General features: G+C 55.9%; 1 protein-coding gene across 1 annotated transcript; it reads left to right on the top strand.

The window, feature by feature from the left end:
• Positions 1–6894: 6894 nt before the first annotated feature.
• EDA2R (ectodysplasin A2 receptor) lies at positions 6895–15851 on the top strand. The gene is made up of 9 exons (XM_054289442.1): positions 6895–6939; positions 11478–11580; positions 12200–12378; positions 13256–13341; positions 13502–13666; positions 14135–14281; positions 14408–14877; positions 15107–15155; positions 15533–15851. The coding sequence occupies exons 2-9, from the start codon at positions 11494–11496 to the stop codon at positions 15826–15828; spliced, it is 1479 nt and encodes a 492-aa protein (XP_054145417.1). The 5' UTR covers positions 6895–6939; positions 11478–11493; the 3' UTR covers positions 15829–15851.
• The last annotated feature ends 1460 nt before the right edge of the window (positions 15852–17311 follow it).

The raw sequence follows: 17311 nt of genomic DNA, 5'->3' as shown, positions 1-17311 counted from the left end.
AGCCAAAACGATCTTATTAAATATAAACATGTATCTCAGATTCCCCATTCTGGATTATCCTAAACTAGACTGATTCGATTTTTTTTTTAATTGGCTAGTAAATGCAGCTGAAAATCATTTTTCTTTTTGTAACTGCTGGTGTTGTACAGCTGTCGCATGGCCAGAGTGTTTTGGGAAGATGGTTTAAGGAAAGGTGCTTTATACTCAGCTGAAGAACATAAATTCAAAGGAGAAGCATTCACTGGCATTCACCACATCTTGCCCCTGAGGGGAAAGGGCAGTGTGTGTTGGACACCTCCATGGGTGTCAGAATAAGGGACTTTTACAGAGAGAGCACTTCATCCTGCAGGCAATCCAGGTACACCCTCCCTCTGAGCAAAGAGATTTTTCCTACAAGAAAATCAGTAGTGGAAAGGAAATGTAAGAAAGAGTGATATTTAATGTGATGTGAGAGAGATCATAATTCATGGCAGATGATGGTGACAGCTGGGGAATCACAGTGTCAAACTCCACAGAGTGATGGAGAGGAGTTACAGGCTGTACACACAGGGAAATGCTCCTTTCCCATGAACAAAACATCCTTTTCTTTCCACACATACTCACTGCTGTGGCAGGCAGGACAGGGCAAAGGAAAAAGGATATTTTCATGTAAGGCCTTCTAGGAAGGAAATGTTGTTTTGTTAGGTTTCTTATTTTACAGAAGAACCTTATTTTTGAATCCAAGCCTCCCTGCTCTCAGCAGAAGGCAGGTGGAACTGAACCCTCACCCAACCTAGGGTGATTTTTTGTGTGTGAGCACTGGGGTCATGGTTAGACTTGATGACCTTAAAGGTCTTTTCCAGCCTAAATAGTTCTGTGATTCAGTGGAAATCCTAACTAGCTAGGGTAGCATCTGGGACAGACCAGAAAGGACTTTCTGCTTTTCCTTGACTCAATATGCAGATTATGATACCTGGGAATGTTCTCCTTGGACAGGAACCTGATCAGGGCTGGCTCCTCTTGCCGTGGGGTTTTACAGAGAGGGCTCAGGAGTGTCCATTGCCAGAGCAGGATCACACAGGGATTCCCTGCTGGGACTCACTCGGTGCCCAGGCTCCAACCAAGCTGGGGAATCTGGAGTTGAAGCTGAGCCAGACCCAAGGGACACTCGCCCTGCTGGCTCCTGGCAGCCCAGCCCACCTCACCCTGCTGCCAGCAGTGACAGCATGAGGGATCTCTCCCCAGAGCAGAGGGGGTCACCCATCAGCAGAGCAGTTCTGTGTTCATTACCTGCTTCTACCTTCTCCCCGGAGCCAGGAATGTTGCAAGTGAGCGAGCAGCTACAAAAGAACCATCTGATTTTTATGACCTCAAGTCATAAATCTGTGATAGTTTGTTTTCACTGTGACTTTATTTGCTACTTGCCTCAAAAAAAAGATCAAGAGAGTCAAGGGCAGAGCAGGCTGCAAGGAATGAGGTGATGGCTTTGTCCCCTGTCTCCTCCTGCACCAGCAGGGCCCAGTGTGGCACAAGGAGAAGTGGACAGTCCTACTCTCCAGCCTGAGGAACAAAGCAGGCACGAGGGGTCTGTGGGCTCATCAGACACACCTCATACTGCTCACACTGCTCATCAGACACACCTCACACTGCTCACACTGCTCACACTGCTCACACTGCTCATCAGACACACCTCACACCGCTCACACTGCCCACAGGGCTCTGCTGAGCTGGGCCTCACAATCTCCCTGTTCTGGGGAGATTTTGGGCTTGTGCTCACCTATGGACATACCCTCTGGAGAAAACAGGGGATCTAGAAAAGCTGACGTGAGCAAAGCAAGAAAACTTCTGTCCAAAGTGTTCAGTTCAAAGTCAGACAGGGAAGATGTTGGAGGCAGGAGGGAAAAAAGTAATCTGGTTTGCTTTTGTCTTCCAAAAGAAAATGAACCTAGGAAGAAACACATCAAAGATAACATTGCCTGGATTTCTGAGCAACTTTCCTGGGCACTCCAAGAGCTTGGGCCGAGAAATGTTTGAGGCTGTGAGTGCACTGGGTCCTTCAGAGCAGACTGACACAATGACAGCTTCCTCCATGGTGTGCAGCAAGAGGAATGATGGCCTGGGCCCCTCTTTAAGCAGTTTCCACCTCTGCAGCCCCACATCCCAGGCTGGCAGTGCTGGAGCTGCCTGCCCTGAGCCCGTGATCACCGTGCTGTGAAAATGACCTGGAACAGCCTCATGGACATGGCTGCTCCTTTATAACACAGCAGAAAAAGTCATTGTCACTGCCAAGGAAAGACAAAAGGCCACCAAACAATAACCCAGCTGCTAATGAAGGCTGTAAATATGGAGATAGGTGGGAGGTAACTACAGGATTCCTCTCACACCAGGGTGGAAAGTGTTCTTCAGGGCAAGATGCTGTGTGTGCCATGAGCAGCTTTTTCTGATCAGAATTTTTTCAGTGGGAAAAAAAAATAAAATTTGCTTTTCTTACTTTCCATAGGTCAACATTAGGTTGCAAGGTCAGAGCTCAGCTTTGAGTGGAAAACAGGGATAAGTGATGCCTGTGGCCCCTGGACACCCAGTGTCTCATACAGAGGGAGCTCCTGCAAGGATTTGAAAGTAAGTTTGAAAAATCAATTCAAAAATATGATTGATTGCACAGAATGAAGCTGTGGGGACAAGTGAGAGCAAAAGATTGCACAAAGATCATGGTGCATTGAAAAATCACCCTGATTGCAGCTGCCTTCATGCTGTGGCTGCCCTCCTGAAACAGATCTCTGCAAGATTCCCTGGGCAAAGGCTGAAATGTTATTTAGTTGTGCAATAATGCCATAGCTGTGCCACAGCCATAGTTGCTGCCAGGTGGGTGAGAACAGTTGATTTTGCATTAAATCCTGAGGACATACTTCAGGCAGCAGTTTGCTCCTGCATTGCTGGGTTTCAGCCCAATTCCTGATCCCAGCTGCAGGTCTGGCAGAGGATGTACACACACATTTAGGGCTGGATTCATTTTGGATGGATTGTGTGTGTGCTGACCACATCTCAGGAACTGCATCTGTCCTCAGAGTCAGATGGACTCAGTGGCAGTGAATGGAAAGAAAGGAAAGGAAAGGAAAGGAAAGGAAAGGAAAGGAAAGGAAAGGAAAGGAAAGGAAAGGAAAGGAAAGGAAAGGAAAGGAAAGGAAAGGAAAGGAAAGGAAAGGAAAGGGAGAGGACGAGTGAAACTGCGTACAACAGCAGAAGGAGAGAAAAGGACAAGGCACAACTGGATCTGTGACCTTCGTACACGAAGCTCGGGGAGCTGCTGATGCCCCTGGGCTCGGGCAGGCTCCCGGCGATCTCCCAGTGCCCTCTGCTGACACCAGACCGGAGCAGCCTCTGCAGAGCCCGAGCGGTATCAGCCGAGTTGCTCAACAGAGATCCCGGGCTCTTCACTCCTCTGGCAGCACAAAACCACAACAATTCCCCTCTGGGAAAACGCTGGAGCGGCGCTGGCCCGTCCCTTCCCGCACTCCTGCGGGGATGCCCCGTGTCCTGCCCGTGCCTGCCCGCCCACGGAAACACCCGGGATTCAATCCTGCAAAACCCGGGATTCAGTGTGGAAAAGCACTCCGGGGAGACTGCTTTCTGCACCACACTGTGTGTTAGGGGATGATCCTCCTGTGCCATGGAGGGTGTTTCTGTGTCCGTGTGTCCACGTGTCCGTGTGCCCGCATGTCCGTGCTCACAATCTGCTTCGCCTTCCCAGCTGATTCCTGCCTGGTCTCGGTGCCCTCTAGTGTTGTGAATGCTCCAGTGTGTAAAAAAAAAAACAAACTGTAAAACGGGTCTCTGCTTCAGAATTCCTGGTTTTGCTAACCCTCAATGCACTAATTCTGTTAATTATGCAGCACAGTTACAACTGAACGGAGACAACGTGACGCTGGGCGTATCGGATGATCACAGCACCAGACACTTGAGAACACAGTTCTGTAAGCTGAGGCTCACATCTCCAGGGCCTCAGCCTGCAAAGCACACCCAAACCTGCAGGCTGTGCAGCACTCACCTGACACAGCCATCCCTGCATCTGGGAATAGCAGCTCTCCCAGATGTTCTCTTGGCTTGGCTGCCAGGGGCTGATTGAGCTGGGAAATAAACCACATCAGAACATCCAGCCCAACGGACAGGAACTGGGATTGGTCAGGACTGCCTGGTTTGGTCTCTGACACAGAGCTGGTGGGATCAGGCTGGCTGGAGCAGTGTGGTTGCACAGGACCTCAGTGAGGACCACCACTGACTAACCACTCACTAACCACCACAAACTACCACTAACGAACAACAAAACACCTAACTACCGCTAACCAACAACAAACCACCACAAACTATCGCTAACTACCGCTAACCAACCACAAGCCACCACTAACTACCACTAACTAACCACAAACTACCACTAACCACCCACAAACCACCACTAACTACCACTAACCAACCACAAACCACTAACTACCACTAACCAACCACTAAGCACCACAAACTACCACTAACCAAACACAAACCACCACAAACTATCACTAACCACCACTAACCAACTACAAACCACCACTAACCAACCACAAACTATCACTAACTACCACTACCAATGACAAACCACCACAAACTATCACTAACTACCACTAACCAACCACAAACCACTAACTACCACTAACCAACCACTAACCACCACAAACCACCACTAACCACCACAAACCAACCACAAACCACAACTAACCAACCACAAACCACCAGAAACTATCACTAACCACCACTAACCAACCACAAACTACCACAAACCACCACAAACCAACCACAAACCACAACTAACTAACCACAAACCACCACAAACTATCACCAACCAACCACAAGCCACCACTAACTAACCACAAACCACCAGAAACTATCACTAACCAAGCACTAACCACCACTAAACACCACTAACCAACCACAAACCACACAAACTACCACTAACTAACCACCAACCACCACTAACTAGCCTCAACCACCCCAGCCCCGCAGCCAGGCACCAGCATCCCTCTCCGGGCACTCTGCCCGTGCCCACCCGAGCCGGCCGCTCTGTCTGCAGATCCTTCTTTCTGCTGTCATCGGCTCCCCCAGAGCCCATCCCGCGGTGACCCCTGCCGACGGCACCGCGCTCGGTGACGGCGCCGCTCCGCGACAGCCCCCGCGGGTGTTTCTGTGCCCCACGGACCCCCCCCGAGCCGCGGGTGATGCAATGGGGCGATTGCATCAGGCGCGGCCCCGCGGAGCCGCCCGCCCGCCCGTGCGAGCGCTGAAATCATCCAAAAATCATCCAAAAATCATCCCCGCCGCCCCGAGCGGCTCCTCCGAGCTCCCCTCGCTGCGACCGGCTGGAACACCGGGTGAGAAATGCCACCAGATAAGGAGGGACAGGGAGAGGAAGAGCGGGTCCCACTGCGGGGGCTCAGCCTGGAGAAAAGGAGGCTCGGGGGGGACCTTGTGGCTCTGCACGGCTCCTGACAGGAGGGGACAGCCGAGGGTTTGGGCTCTGCTCCCAGGGAACAGCAACAGGGTGAGAGGAAACAGCCCCAAATTGCACCAAGGGAAGTTCAGGCTGGATATGAAGGAAAACTTCACCAAAAAAGTGGCCAGGCACAGGTTGTTCAAGGCACTGATGGAATGAATCACCTTCCCTGGAGGCGTTCAAAAGGTGAGGGGTGGCACCTGGGGCATTGTTTAGTGCTGAACACGCTGCATGTCGGGGTAACTTTTGGATTCGGTGTTCTTAAAGGCCTTTTCCAACCATGATAATTTTGTGAAGTTGACTGCTCAACAGAGTCTCATTAAATCCTTTCAGTTACTTCATTAAATCCTTTCAGTTATTCCTACTTGACAGTCTGAAGCTGCTCCACAGTGACAGTGGGCAGATGAGGAGAGTTCTCAAAAGGCATTGGCTGGAATGACAGTGCCTGAGGTTTGAAAAAAGGAAAGAGAGAGAAATGGGGACCATTCCTCAAAATAACAGGTTTACACCCAAACACAGTTCAGGTACTCATCCTGGCACAGGAACCAGGGCACAGAAATGAGCAGCACTGAGCGCCCATCCTGTCCCTCCCGGAGGCTGGGAAGGCAGCGGCAAGGCAGCAGGGTCCTGTCAGCAGGGTCAGGACTGAGGGACAGCAGTTCGGGGACAGCGCACTGAATGGGGAGCACCAAGGGCTGTCACTGGGAGATTTGCCTGCCCCTGCACAAGGAGGTTCAGTTCCACACACCAGTTTGGTTCACACCGCGGTGGAGTCGGTCAGTGCACGGCACTCCTGGGATAACTCTGCGGCTCCCCAGAGCCACCCAGAGACCGCGGGTGAGTCACGGCAAGTGCTGGGGGACGCGAATGCTGATCCTGGGAGAGCCCTCTGCCCTGGGGCTGGCCGTGCCCGGTGTGTGCTGCCCACACAAACCATACACACACTGCCCACCCTACACAGGGTACACACACCGTTCGTGGCACTCGGAACCCGGGAGTTTATTCCTTCCTGGTGTTCCCGCACGGCTCGGGGCTCATTCAGCCTCCGGCCCGCACCTGAGGCGCGGGACAACCCCGGGTATTCAGGAACAAGGTCCCGCAAGCCCGGGGGTCTCTAGTGTCACACCCCGGCCGGTGACAGCGGGACACGCCGGCGCTGCCGCGCCCAGACTCCCCCGGTGCCGCTCCCCGGCCGCCCCCGCCGGCGCCGCTCCCCGCATGGCCCCGCCCCGGCGGCGCCGCCGCCAATGGAGCTGCGGGGCGGGGCGGGGGCACTCCCGGTGCCCGGGACGGGACGGGCTCCGACCCGCTCCGCTCCACGCGGGGCCGCCGAGTCGCTGCCCTGCGGTGCCGGTCCGGCTCCGGGTCCGCGCCGTCTCTCCTGGTCCCGCCGCCCTGCCGGTCCCGATCCGGTCCGTGCCGTGCTGCTAGCACCGAGACAGGTAACCCGCGGGGGTCGCGCACCTGCCCGCCCGCTCGGCGGTCCGGACCGTCCCCGGTGCCGGTGTCACCGCCGGGCGGAGGCGGTTGCGGGTCGGGGGTAGCGGCGGGACCTGCGGCGGGTTCCGCTCCCTTCAGCGCGGCGGCAGCGGTACACGTGGGCTGCAGCCGGTTCCGTGCTCACCGCTGAACGCCGGCGGTACCGGGCCGGGCGGCACCGGCCCGAGGGGTGCGGGCAGCGGGAGATGCGGAGCCCGGCGCCGGGTCCCGGGGGATGCGGGGCGGGCGGTGCGGGGCGGTCGTGCCGCGGCGGAGCCCCTGGCCGGGACGTGCCCGGGCAAATCCCGGCGCGCTGCCGCCAACCCCGAGCGGGCGGCGGGGGGCGCCGGCGGGGTCTGGCCGGGCTGCGGGGGCGGTGGGCGAACCGGGCTGAGCCGGGCCGGGCCGGGCCGCGCCCACCGCCGGCACCAGCGTGGGCGCAGCGCGCTGCCCTCGCCGCCGTCCCGTCCCGTCTCGCCTCGGCTATTTCTCCAGACAGGAGCAGCTGCCAGACACGGGGGTCGAGAGGTTTAGGTTGTGTATTAGGCACAAGTTTTTCCCCAAAGAAATTTCATGTCCCGCCACAGGGAGGGGTGAAGTCACCGTTTGGGGAGTTCCAATGGACGCGGGGATGTGGCACCTGGGGACGTGGGTTAGTGCTGGGGGCACAATTGGACTCCTGGTTTCGGAGAGCTTTTACGGCTACAATGGTTTTCTGATAATTGCCGGAAGATAGTGAAAGTTATTAAGAATTAGATGAGGGGCAAAAACCAGATGGAAATCCAAAGTTTTATGCAAATTGATGGGAGATTTGGAGGTGTTACTTGAGATACCTGGTAAGGCAGCGTATAGGTTCCCAAGGTGGGCAGCCCTAACTTGGCAGAAATCACTGGGAAGTGGGAATTGTGCCCTGGGGACTCCTGCTGTGCGCTAAAGAGGGGTGAGAGCAGCCCGGAGCACTTCCTGCCCACCCCAGGCACGGTGCTTTCACTTATAGCAAACACAGGTCCCCAGCCACTCCCTGGGGACAAAACTATTAGTGGGCAGTTGTGTGTGTAGAATCTCCAGTTTGGGAAACCTGCTGATTTCCCGGCCACGTGGAAAGCTTCGGATCCCACCTTTTTTTCTTCTGTGAGACACCCTTTTCCCAGAGGAGTCCCACTGCTGTAAAGGCTCTCCCAGCACAGTTTGTAGCACAGGGAGATGAGGAGACCCTGCCTGGACCACAGGGAGGGAATGGCTGAGCAGGAGACTGGAGCTGACTGTGGCCAGCCGTGAGGCATGCACTCATATTTTCCAGAGAGCATTTTTCCCCCCTGCTTTTCACTTGCAGCTCTTATTTAGGATTTCAGCTCTTTGTTCTTAGGTTCCAGTGTATACAAGTGTCTCATCCCGAGGCATGGTGCTGCCTGACTGTGCCAGTCAGTCCTGCGGCAGGGTGGAAATCTCCTGTAATGTGTGTTCTGGCTCACGTGGTGATGTGGAAGAGCCACTGCTGGGTGGGTGTCTGAGCCCCTGAGGTGGGTCTGGGCACCTCCTGTCCCAGGCAAGCAGAGCCCCATGGCTGGAGGGCACAGGGTCTGTGGCTGAGATGGGAAGCAGCCCCCACCCCATCTCCTCCTGGCCTGCCTGCATCCCTGCCAGCCCCCCTGCCCCAGCCCCTGCTGGGCACATGGGGAGAATCAGCAGCACTGAAGGTTTCACTGATTGCTTTCATTTTGTACCTTCTCACTTATTATTTTCCTCACCCTTGTTTTCCTCCCATAAGCCTTTAGCTGCACATAAAAGAAATAGATTGGATTCCAATACAGTCTAATTTTTTTTTTTTTGAAAATGACACTTTCACAGAGAAAAGACAATGGCTGAGCTGTGGTGCTGTCACAGGGTGGATGAACTGCAGCTCATGCTGTGGCTCTGCTGGAACCATTTCATCTCATGCAGTGAAACTCATTCAGCAGCTCATGGCTTTGGTATCTTAAGGGCTGATGCAGTGGGGAGCCCATTCTGCTCTCCTGCTCAGGCAGGATGTCTCTTTAAGGCAATAAAAGAGTTCTTTAACAAATTAGAGATGTTTTCAAGCTGGATCTCATACATCTGGGACTGATGGCAGGAGGTTCTTCTTCCCCTCAACCTCTGAGTACATCGATACTGTGCCCCATGAATACTCATTGTTACTGTGTCACCTTTATATTCTCCTGTGGCAGATAAAATGTGCAGCCCTGGAAGTGTCAGGGAGACTCCATGTGGCTCCCAAAGAGGTGGGAATTGTTGGTTTTGGCTTTTCCTTGGCTTTTCCAGTTGTTTCAGTCAAACATTAGGGGATCTATGGTTGCTGCCGTACTAGAGCAGCACCAGGTGGTTTAGGTGTGTCCTCCATGTATAAATCAAATGTCTTGGGTCTGGTGGGGTTGAAATAAGAATTACAAAGATCCCCCAGCTTTGAATTTCATGCCTGATACTCAACCAGGTGTTGGTTCCCTGTATTGTCACACTTGAGCAGCAGCAGAGCTGCCCTGTGCCCAGTATCCTGCTGGCACACTGGGTATGGCTGTCTGCCCCATCTTGAGTGATTCCATCATCCTGGCAGAGCTCCTTGTGCTTGGAGCAGCCCTGACACAGGATTCCTTTGGCCTGTGTAACTTTCTGTATTTGGCAAACTGCTTTAAGCTGGGTTCTTGTGGGATGGGGACTTTGAGGGCATTGTCTCAGCTGCAGGCCCTTTGAAAGGCTGGAAAATTCTGTAAATATATGAGGAAAAGTGGCAAAGTTGTTTTCACAGGACAGTTTCACCAAAAACCCTGATGGTTTGGGTTTTTTGTTTTTGTTTTGTTGTTGTTGTTTTGGTTTTTTGTTTGTTTGTTTTGTTGACTTTTTTTTTCTACTAGTGCTCTTTTCCTTGCGTTACAGCACTTCAGAGGGCAGGTAAAAATCAGCCCCTTGCTCTCCCTACTCTGGTGTCTGAGTTCCTTTCCTGTTGCCTGCAATCCTGTTTCATTCATCTTGTGCTGTAATTAGGAGCACAATCCTGACCCAAACTCCAGTCCTGTGGCATGCTGGGCTCCTGGACCAGCTGGGTGGCACCTGCCCAGTGTGCCAGCCCCCAGAGGAGCTGTGTGTCATTCATCTGGGACATGGCTCCTCGCTTTTTATTTTCCCTCCTGCATTCAACCTGTAGCTGAACCCTGACACCCCACCCTGTGCTTGAGACAGAGACACTGGGATCACCACCTTCTGAGATGGTGACAAATCTTCTTTTATTCAGTGGTGTCAGGACCTTTATGCCAGTTACAAGCTGTGCCCGTGCCCCTCCCGAGTCCCTTGAGCCCCTGCTGGCCTGTCCCCATGGGCTTGGCTGCTGATCCTGCATCAGCCCATGTGCTGTGAGCAGCAGGGAGGGTGACTCATGCTCTGTGCTCGTCTGGGCAGACCTCATCTCCCATGAATCTCGGCCCTCCAGAGCCGGGGGAGCCCAGCCAAGTGTCCTCTTCCACAAGGCACCGGCAAGGGAGTGGTGGGATTAGGCAGAAAAAGCCTGCAGAGGAATGCTGCTGTGGGAGGGGAAGGAGCTGTGGGGGCTCTGTAGATGATCCCCCCTCTGCTGCAAGAGCCAGACATCTGGCCAAGCTTCCCTCCCAGAGGACAGCTCTGGTTCTCCAGGCAGTTATGCTGGTGTCCTCCAAAATATGTTCACTATTCCTGATGGGTGTTGAGAACTTGCTCCCAAGGCAGGTTGAACAGTTTCTCTCCTGATTTTCTGCACGAGGTAATAGGAAAAGCAAAGTGGAGATTGGTCTAGTGAAAATGGATTTTATTCCCTGTCTGTCGTCATGGGAAGAACCCCTCTAGAATCTGCAGAAATAATCAGGCAGCCCCAAAACTCCACATAAATTGCTCAGATTTGCAGACACAGTCTGAACTGCTTGCTGTGATTGAGATGCTGGTCCTGGGCTGGTTCTGGTGTTACCTTCTGCTGAGCTATTCATGCACCTGGGGAAGGCTCTGGAGGTGTTTCAGAGGGAGGTGGGAGCTTGTTCTGTTTGCTGTGAGTGACACCATGCAGAGATGAAATGTGCATGGAGCAAGAGCCTGAGAGACTGCACAGCTCCAGGCTTTTTTTTTTTTTGCTGAGCCTTTGCTGGGGCCAGGCTCTCTCCTGATTGTCTCTGGCACCCAGAGCCACAGCTGGGGCTGGCAGAATGCACTGGTGACCCGAGCAGTTCGTGGTCAGTACTTCAATGCTGTGACTGAAATTTCATTTGCTGCATTGTGAGGCTGTGGGATGGCAGCAGAATGGGGCAGCCCATGACCAGCCTGGGGCTGATGGAGCCATGTGGAAGAAGCAGGAATTACCTCCTGCCCAAGTCCCACCCACAGTGCTCAGCAGTGCTGGCTGCTGTCCTGGCCAGGTGGAGAAGTCTACCCAGAGATGGGCACACTGCTCATCCCAAATGTGTTAGGGCTGGTTTTGATCCCTCTGCCTTCTCTTCCTCTCGTCCCCAAGCTCCCCTCTCAGCACAATGGCCTGCCAAGAGAGTGAGTACCTGGATGACCAGAAGAAATGTGTCCCCTGCAGGAAGTGCATGCCCGGGCAGGAGCTTTCCAAGGTAAATTGACTTCTCTGTAAGGAGCAGAGATCATCATGGGTGGCATAGCTGAGTTAATCCTCTGCCAGCCTCCCTTCAGAAAGGTGATCTTAGGTCCCAGCATGTTGGGAAGAGCTGAGACTTGGCAGGATGGGATGGTGGCTTGTTTCACTCACCCTGGTGGAAAGGTGAGACAATGGAAGCAGGAGGTGATGAGGGATTTAAGGCAGCACAAGGAACAACCTGATTTCCTTTTTTGCTGGTGGAAGTCTAAATTTCCTCTGGGCTGTAGAGCCCTGAGCAAGGTCACACTGCGTGGCTGGGCTGCACATGGGTGGGTGCCAGCAGGACACTGCTGCAGGGGATGCAGAGGGTCTCAGTGGTGGGACTTGGGTTGGTGGGAGGCAGCAGGGTTCACCTGGTGGTGCTGCTGGAGCTTTCGACACCCAGAGCACACTGGTGGGGCCCAGCTGGGAGCAGACAGGGTCCCTGAGTGTCACCTGGGAGCTGCACTGGTTGTGGCTGCTCTTAGCTGGGTTTTGAGGACCCCACGTGAACCGTGGCCTTTTGCCCTCAAAGAAGGGACACTCGGCACCATTTGGAGCCCCTCACCAAGTGTCCCCACCCTGTCCCCTTGCAGGACTGCGGCGATGGCAGCGGCGGGGACGCGCAGTGCGTGGCCTGCCCCCCCAGGAAGTTCAAGGACCGCTGGGGACACCACGGCTGCAAGCCCTGCCTGTCCTGTGCCCTCATCAACCGCGTGCAGAAATCCAACTGCACAGCCACGGCCGACGCTGTCTGCGGGGAGTGCCTGCCGGGGTGAGCAGGGCTGGGCCTGCACAGCCACACCTGGGGCAGGCAGGGAGGGGCTGGGCACAGGGGGCCACCCAGGGTCCCACAGGGCACCCAAGAGGAGCCTGGTGACCCAGTGGTGTCTCTGTGAGGACGCTGCTAATGGTGTGGAAGTCAGACCCCTCTGGAGGGTCCTGGTGTAGCTCCAGAGAAGGAAACCTCAAGGCTCACATAAATGAGCTGTGAAAGAAAACTTCCAGACTCTCATTGTTCTGTAGACACCGGGGTGGCTGAGCCCTGGAAGATGAAGTGTTGTAGACCACTGTGGTTAGTAGTCCCCAAAGAGGGGGTTTAAGGGGTTACTGTAATGAAATGGCTGCATACAGCCAGCCTGTGCTGCAGACACTGCTGGCCAGCTCCAGTGTAGAGTCTCTTCTCAGACAGAGCCATAGCTGGGCTGTTCCCAGCCCTGTAGGGAGCTATTAACCATTAAAATCCACTTCAGCAGACATGCTGGGGAGGGTTGGCTGTTGGAAAGATGTTGCTTCTTGACAAATGTCTAGACATGAGCAAGTAGGTGTGGTGTGGCTCCAGCCAGCGATGAGAGCCCTGTTGCTCCTGTTGTCTGACAGCAGGAGTGCAGGATGGCTGTCCCCCTGTGCTGTGGGGTGCAGGATAGCTGTCCCCCTGTGCTGTGGGGTGCAGGATAGCTGTGCCCTGTGCTGTGGGGTGCAGGATAGCTGTCCCCCCTGTGCCGTGGGGTGCAGGATAGCTGTCCCCCTGTGCTGTGGGGTGCAGGATAGGTGTCCCCTGTGCTGTGGGGTGGGTGGCACAGCTGGCTGCACAGCAGGGTGGTGGCAGCCCAGGTTACCAGGCTGAGCTGAGCCCGTGTGCTGTGTTCCAGGTTCTACAGGAAGGCGCGGATCAGCGGGCAGCTGGAGTGGGAGTGCATCCCCTGCACCAAGCAGACGCCGTCCTCCGAGCCACAGTGTAGGTGTCCCACCCTGCTGGGCTCAGGGCAGGTGATCTGGGCACAGAGGAGCCACAGCCCTGCTGGGGGAGGCACAGCCAGGCATGGGGTGAGGGATGGGCAGGGAAGGGGTGGTCCAAGCCTCGGAGTTTGGCTCCAATGCTGTGTGGATGTTTGCAGGTCGCTCCAGAACAAACCTGGTGAAGGTCGCTGTCCCTACTGTACCACCACAGGACACAGCCCTTCTTGCACTGACCAGCAGTGCCCTGGTCATCATCGTCCTGGTGCTTCTGGCACTTTCCATCATCTACTGCAAGCGATTCTGGAAAAGCCAGTGCCAGAGAGGTGAGTTGGTGCTGTCCTCCCTGCTGTGCCACTCACCTGTGCCCGTGCTGTGCAGAGCACTGCTGAATTCACAGCACAGTGACCCAGCTGTTCCTCAGCTCATACAGAATAGACACCTCATCCTGCTTCTCATGCCTGCAGGGCCTCTCTGTGTGTGCTTTACCTGCTCAGTGACACAGAGGAGCCTCCCTCCTTCTTAGGGCCATCAGGAGGAGGAGGAGGAGGCCATTTCACTGTCAGAACTGGCAGCCCTCCCTTCTGAGGTTTTTCTGCTCGGGTGGCTCTTTGCTGCAGAATGAGGAGGGCTGTAGGTGTGGTGGCCAGGGTTGGGGCAGGATGGCATCCAGCAGCGTGCCAGGGAGCTGCTGGGCTCCCAGCTCCTCGCTGGCAGACATACCACAGGGCTGAGCACATGCGAGGGAAGCGAGCCAAGCCTTTGCTCAGGCTGTTTCTCCTCTTTCCTCCAAGTCTTCCTGAGGACTCAGAACTTCTCGGGCCAGCGAGCAACCTTCCCAACTGCAGCAGCTCCTGGCAGGTTCCTGTGTGAGGAGCAGATGTCTGGACCCTGCTGCCTGGGTGTGAAGAATTTGAGCCCTTGCTACAGGCAGGCAGAAGGTACCTGCTCTTGTTCTTGCCCTGGGGAAGGGAGGGTGGTGCTGGACTCCAGGATGAGAAGCCCTGAGGCAGGAAGGATGGAGCTGGATGCTGAGCTTCACTGATGAATGCTGTTTTCTGTCCCAGGCCCCGTGGAAGCTGTGCAGTTCATTTCTGATGGGGAAGCCGTGGGTCTCCAGCTCCCCTCTCTCCAGCCAGAGATGGAGTTGCCACCAGCCATCGCAGCCAGCACTGCCTCCAAGGCCCAGCTGGGCAGGAGCCTGCTGGAAAGCCAGCCCCTGATCCGGGCCCCGGGCCATGGGGACTGCCTGGAGGGGGTCCTGCTGCCCCCCGGCCCCAGGCAGGGCACGGTGGAGGCCCTGGCCCCCCTCTCCTCCTGCGCCTCCGAGATGCAGCACAAGTGGCCCCACGCGCCCGTGGAGTGCACTGAGCTGGACCTGCAGAAGTTCTCCAGCCAGGCGGAGTTTGTGGGTGCTGAGAGGCTGGAGGACGCGGCTGGCCGGGCTGGGAGGAGGATTCCAGCAGAGAGCAGTGCTGGGGTGCAGGAGGGGGCTCATCACCTGCCCACAGCTGAAACCCCACCTGGGGAGCAGCCGGTGAGTTCCTCCTGCCTTACACTCCTCAGAACTGCTGCCAGTTGCCCAAGGCTCAGACACAGAGGGCTCAACATAGGGGTAGGAATATGGACTGAGTTGTGTTAATATGGGGTGGTAAGGCTGGAGAAGGAGCACCATTCCCTGAGCCCCTGTGTGAGCCCTGGGAGCAGAGCCAGGCTTGGCTGTTCTCAGGGGACTGCCACCAACCTTGGTGTCTTTGTCTTGCCAGGTGGGTGATGCCCAGAGCCTGGTGACTCAGATCAGCAGCACGGCCAGTGGTAAGTGGCCTTCAGTCTTACCTTTGTGCTCCAAGTACGGGCATATCAGAGGCAGGTTCTTGGAAGGGAGCTCCTCCAGAAGCCCACCAGGGACTCACCTGACTTGGGGCCTTTGGTCCACAGGGTATATTTTCTGTGGTGCTGCCTCGAGTGGCCTGTGGGCAGGTGGCCCAGCTGACACCAGTTACCAGCTTCCCCAGGACTGAGCCAGCTCCATGTTGCTGCGCTCTCAAAGTGATGTTGGAGGAGATCCCTGCCCTGGCAGGGTGGCCTTTCACCTGCTCAGCAGGGCCTGAGGCTGGAGGCTGTTCTCTCTGCCCTTTTCCTGTTTGCATAGGATGTGTCCTAACCCACCTTTGCTGTGTTGCCGTCCCCAGGTCTCCCCATAGCAGAGCTGCCCCATTCCTTGGTGCAGTCTCTGGCCTTCCTGTTGGACCCTTCCTTGAACGGAGTGAAGAACTTCAGCCACGTGGCTCTGGAGCTGGGGCTGATGCCGCAGCTGCTGGGGCGGATCTCGGGCTTTGAGCAGCTGGTGGCACACTTCACCTCTGCAGGAGCCGTGGTCACCGTCCCTCTGCTGGCGCGGGCGCTGCAGCGGCTCCAGCGCTTCGACGCCCTGCTGCTGCTCTGTGACCACTTCACGCTGAGCCCCGCGCCCGACCGCCAGCGCTAGGGGACACCCGGGGACACAGGGACTCCAGGCACTGCTGAAACTGCGGCCTGCAGGCACAGAACCTCCCTGGGTGCGTGGCAGGAGGACACAGAGGTGGTTTTTGCGTTGTGGAATGGACATGATGGGTGTCTCTGCACAGGGGTTCAGCAAGCACAGCTGTGCCTCTTCCTTGCTCAGGCCCCTCCAGAGGCTGTTTTTGCTCTAGTTGTGGCACCCTTCCCTGTTGGTTACTGTGGTGCTCTGGCTCTGCAGTGAGCCCTGTTCTGCCCCACTGTTGCCATGGGGTTCCTCAGCCATGGGGCTCACTGTCCATGGGCAGTGCCCTCCTATGAGCCCAGCCATCTCCTCCCTTCCATTCCAGCTTTCCCATCCTTCCTCTGGCCCGTGCTCTGCTTTCCTGGGTGCCAGTTGCCGTTTTCTCAGTTTACTTTTGAGTTGCTTCTCTTCCTCTGTGCTGCAACTTCCTTGGCAGAGGATCTGACCATGGCTGATGTGCCAGGCTCCATCCTTTGTCCCTCTGTGCCACCCTGGCACCTTCCTCTCGTGCCCCTTTGTGGTGCAGTGTGGCATCCTGGCACGATTTCAGACTGACTCTCGTGATGAGCTGATGTAAGCCCCCGTTGGGCTGTGGTTGTTGGCCATGGGCAGGTGCTGGCTCACCCCAGCCCCATGGATGTTCACTGCACATCGCCTCCAAGGCTTCACAAACCACCTGTGGTGGCACAGGGTGTCAGGGGCAGGGACGCTGCCCCGTGAGTGGCAGCTGAGGGCTGAAGCTGTGGCTGTGGTCACAGGCAGCAGTGACATTCCTGTGCCTGCCACAGCAGGAGCTCCTCCAGAAGCTCCTCTTCTTTTAAAACAACATTTTTCTTTTTTTTCCTGCCTAAAAATGGCCTGATTTCTCATTCCTGGGAGCTGCTACTGGGAAGGGGGAGCACCCTCCTGCTTGGTATTTCACCCTGGGGGATTTGTCATGACTTGCCATGGCCTTGCTGTCACCCTGATTTCAGTGTTGGGCTGCAGGCAGCTGGGCTGTTCCCGGTGTGCCCTGGCCATGGGGCTGTGCTGGTGGCCCTGGAAGGGAGCAGGGGCTGCAGGACACGTTCCTGAGCGGGGCAGAGCAGTGTGGGGGCGGCTGGGCATGCTGGGGGTCACGGGCAGGGCAGCTGCCAGCAGAGCCTGCTGCTGGTCACACCAGGGCTGAGGGCTCAGTGCCTCTGTGAGCAATTCACTTCAGAGTTAAACTCTGTGATCTTTGTGGTCCCTTCCAACTCAGGGTGTTCTGTGATGTGGTGTCACCGTAGCCACTGACTGGCAGACAGCATCGCTGGGGCTGAGCTGAGCTGGTGGCACTTGCTTTGTCCCCCACTGTGTGGCTGGGGCTGCTCTCTGCTGTCCTGCCTGTCACCGGGGTCTCAGCACGAGCCAGTGCTGTGGTGGTCACCAGCAAGTGGCACTGTTACCCCACTGCCTGCTGCCCCTC

Source organism: Melozone crissalis, unplaced genomic scaffold, assembly GCF_028551555.1.
Source record: "Melozone crissalis strain CALT ecotype California unplaced genomic scaffold, PUWL_Pcris_2 ptg000068l_1, whole genome shotgun sequence".
Classification (NCBI taxonomy): domain Eukaryota; kingdom Metazoa; phylum Chordata; class Aves; order Passeriformes; family Passerellidae; genus Melozone; species Melozone crissalis.
Note: the sequence above shows the minus strand (reverse complement) of the source record. Positions and strands in the feature narration are given on the sequence as shown.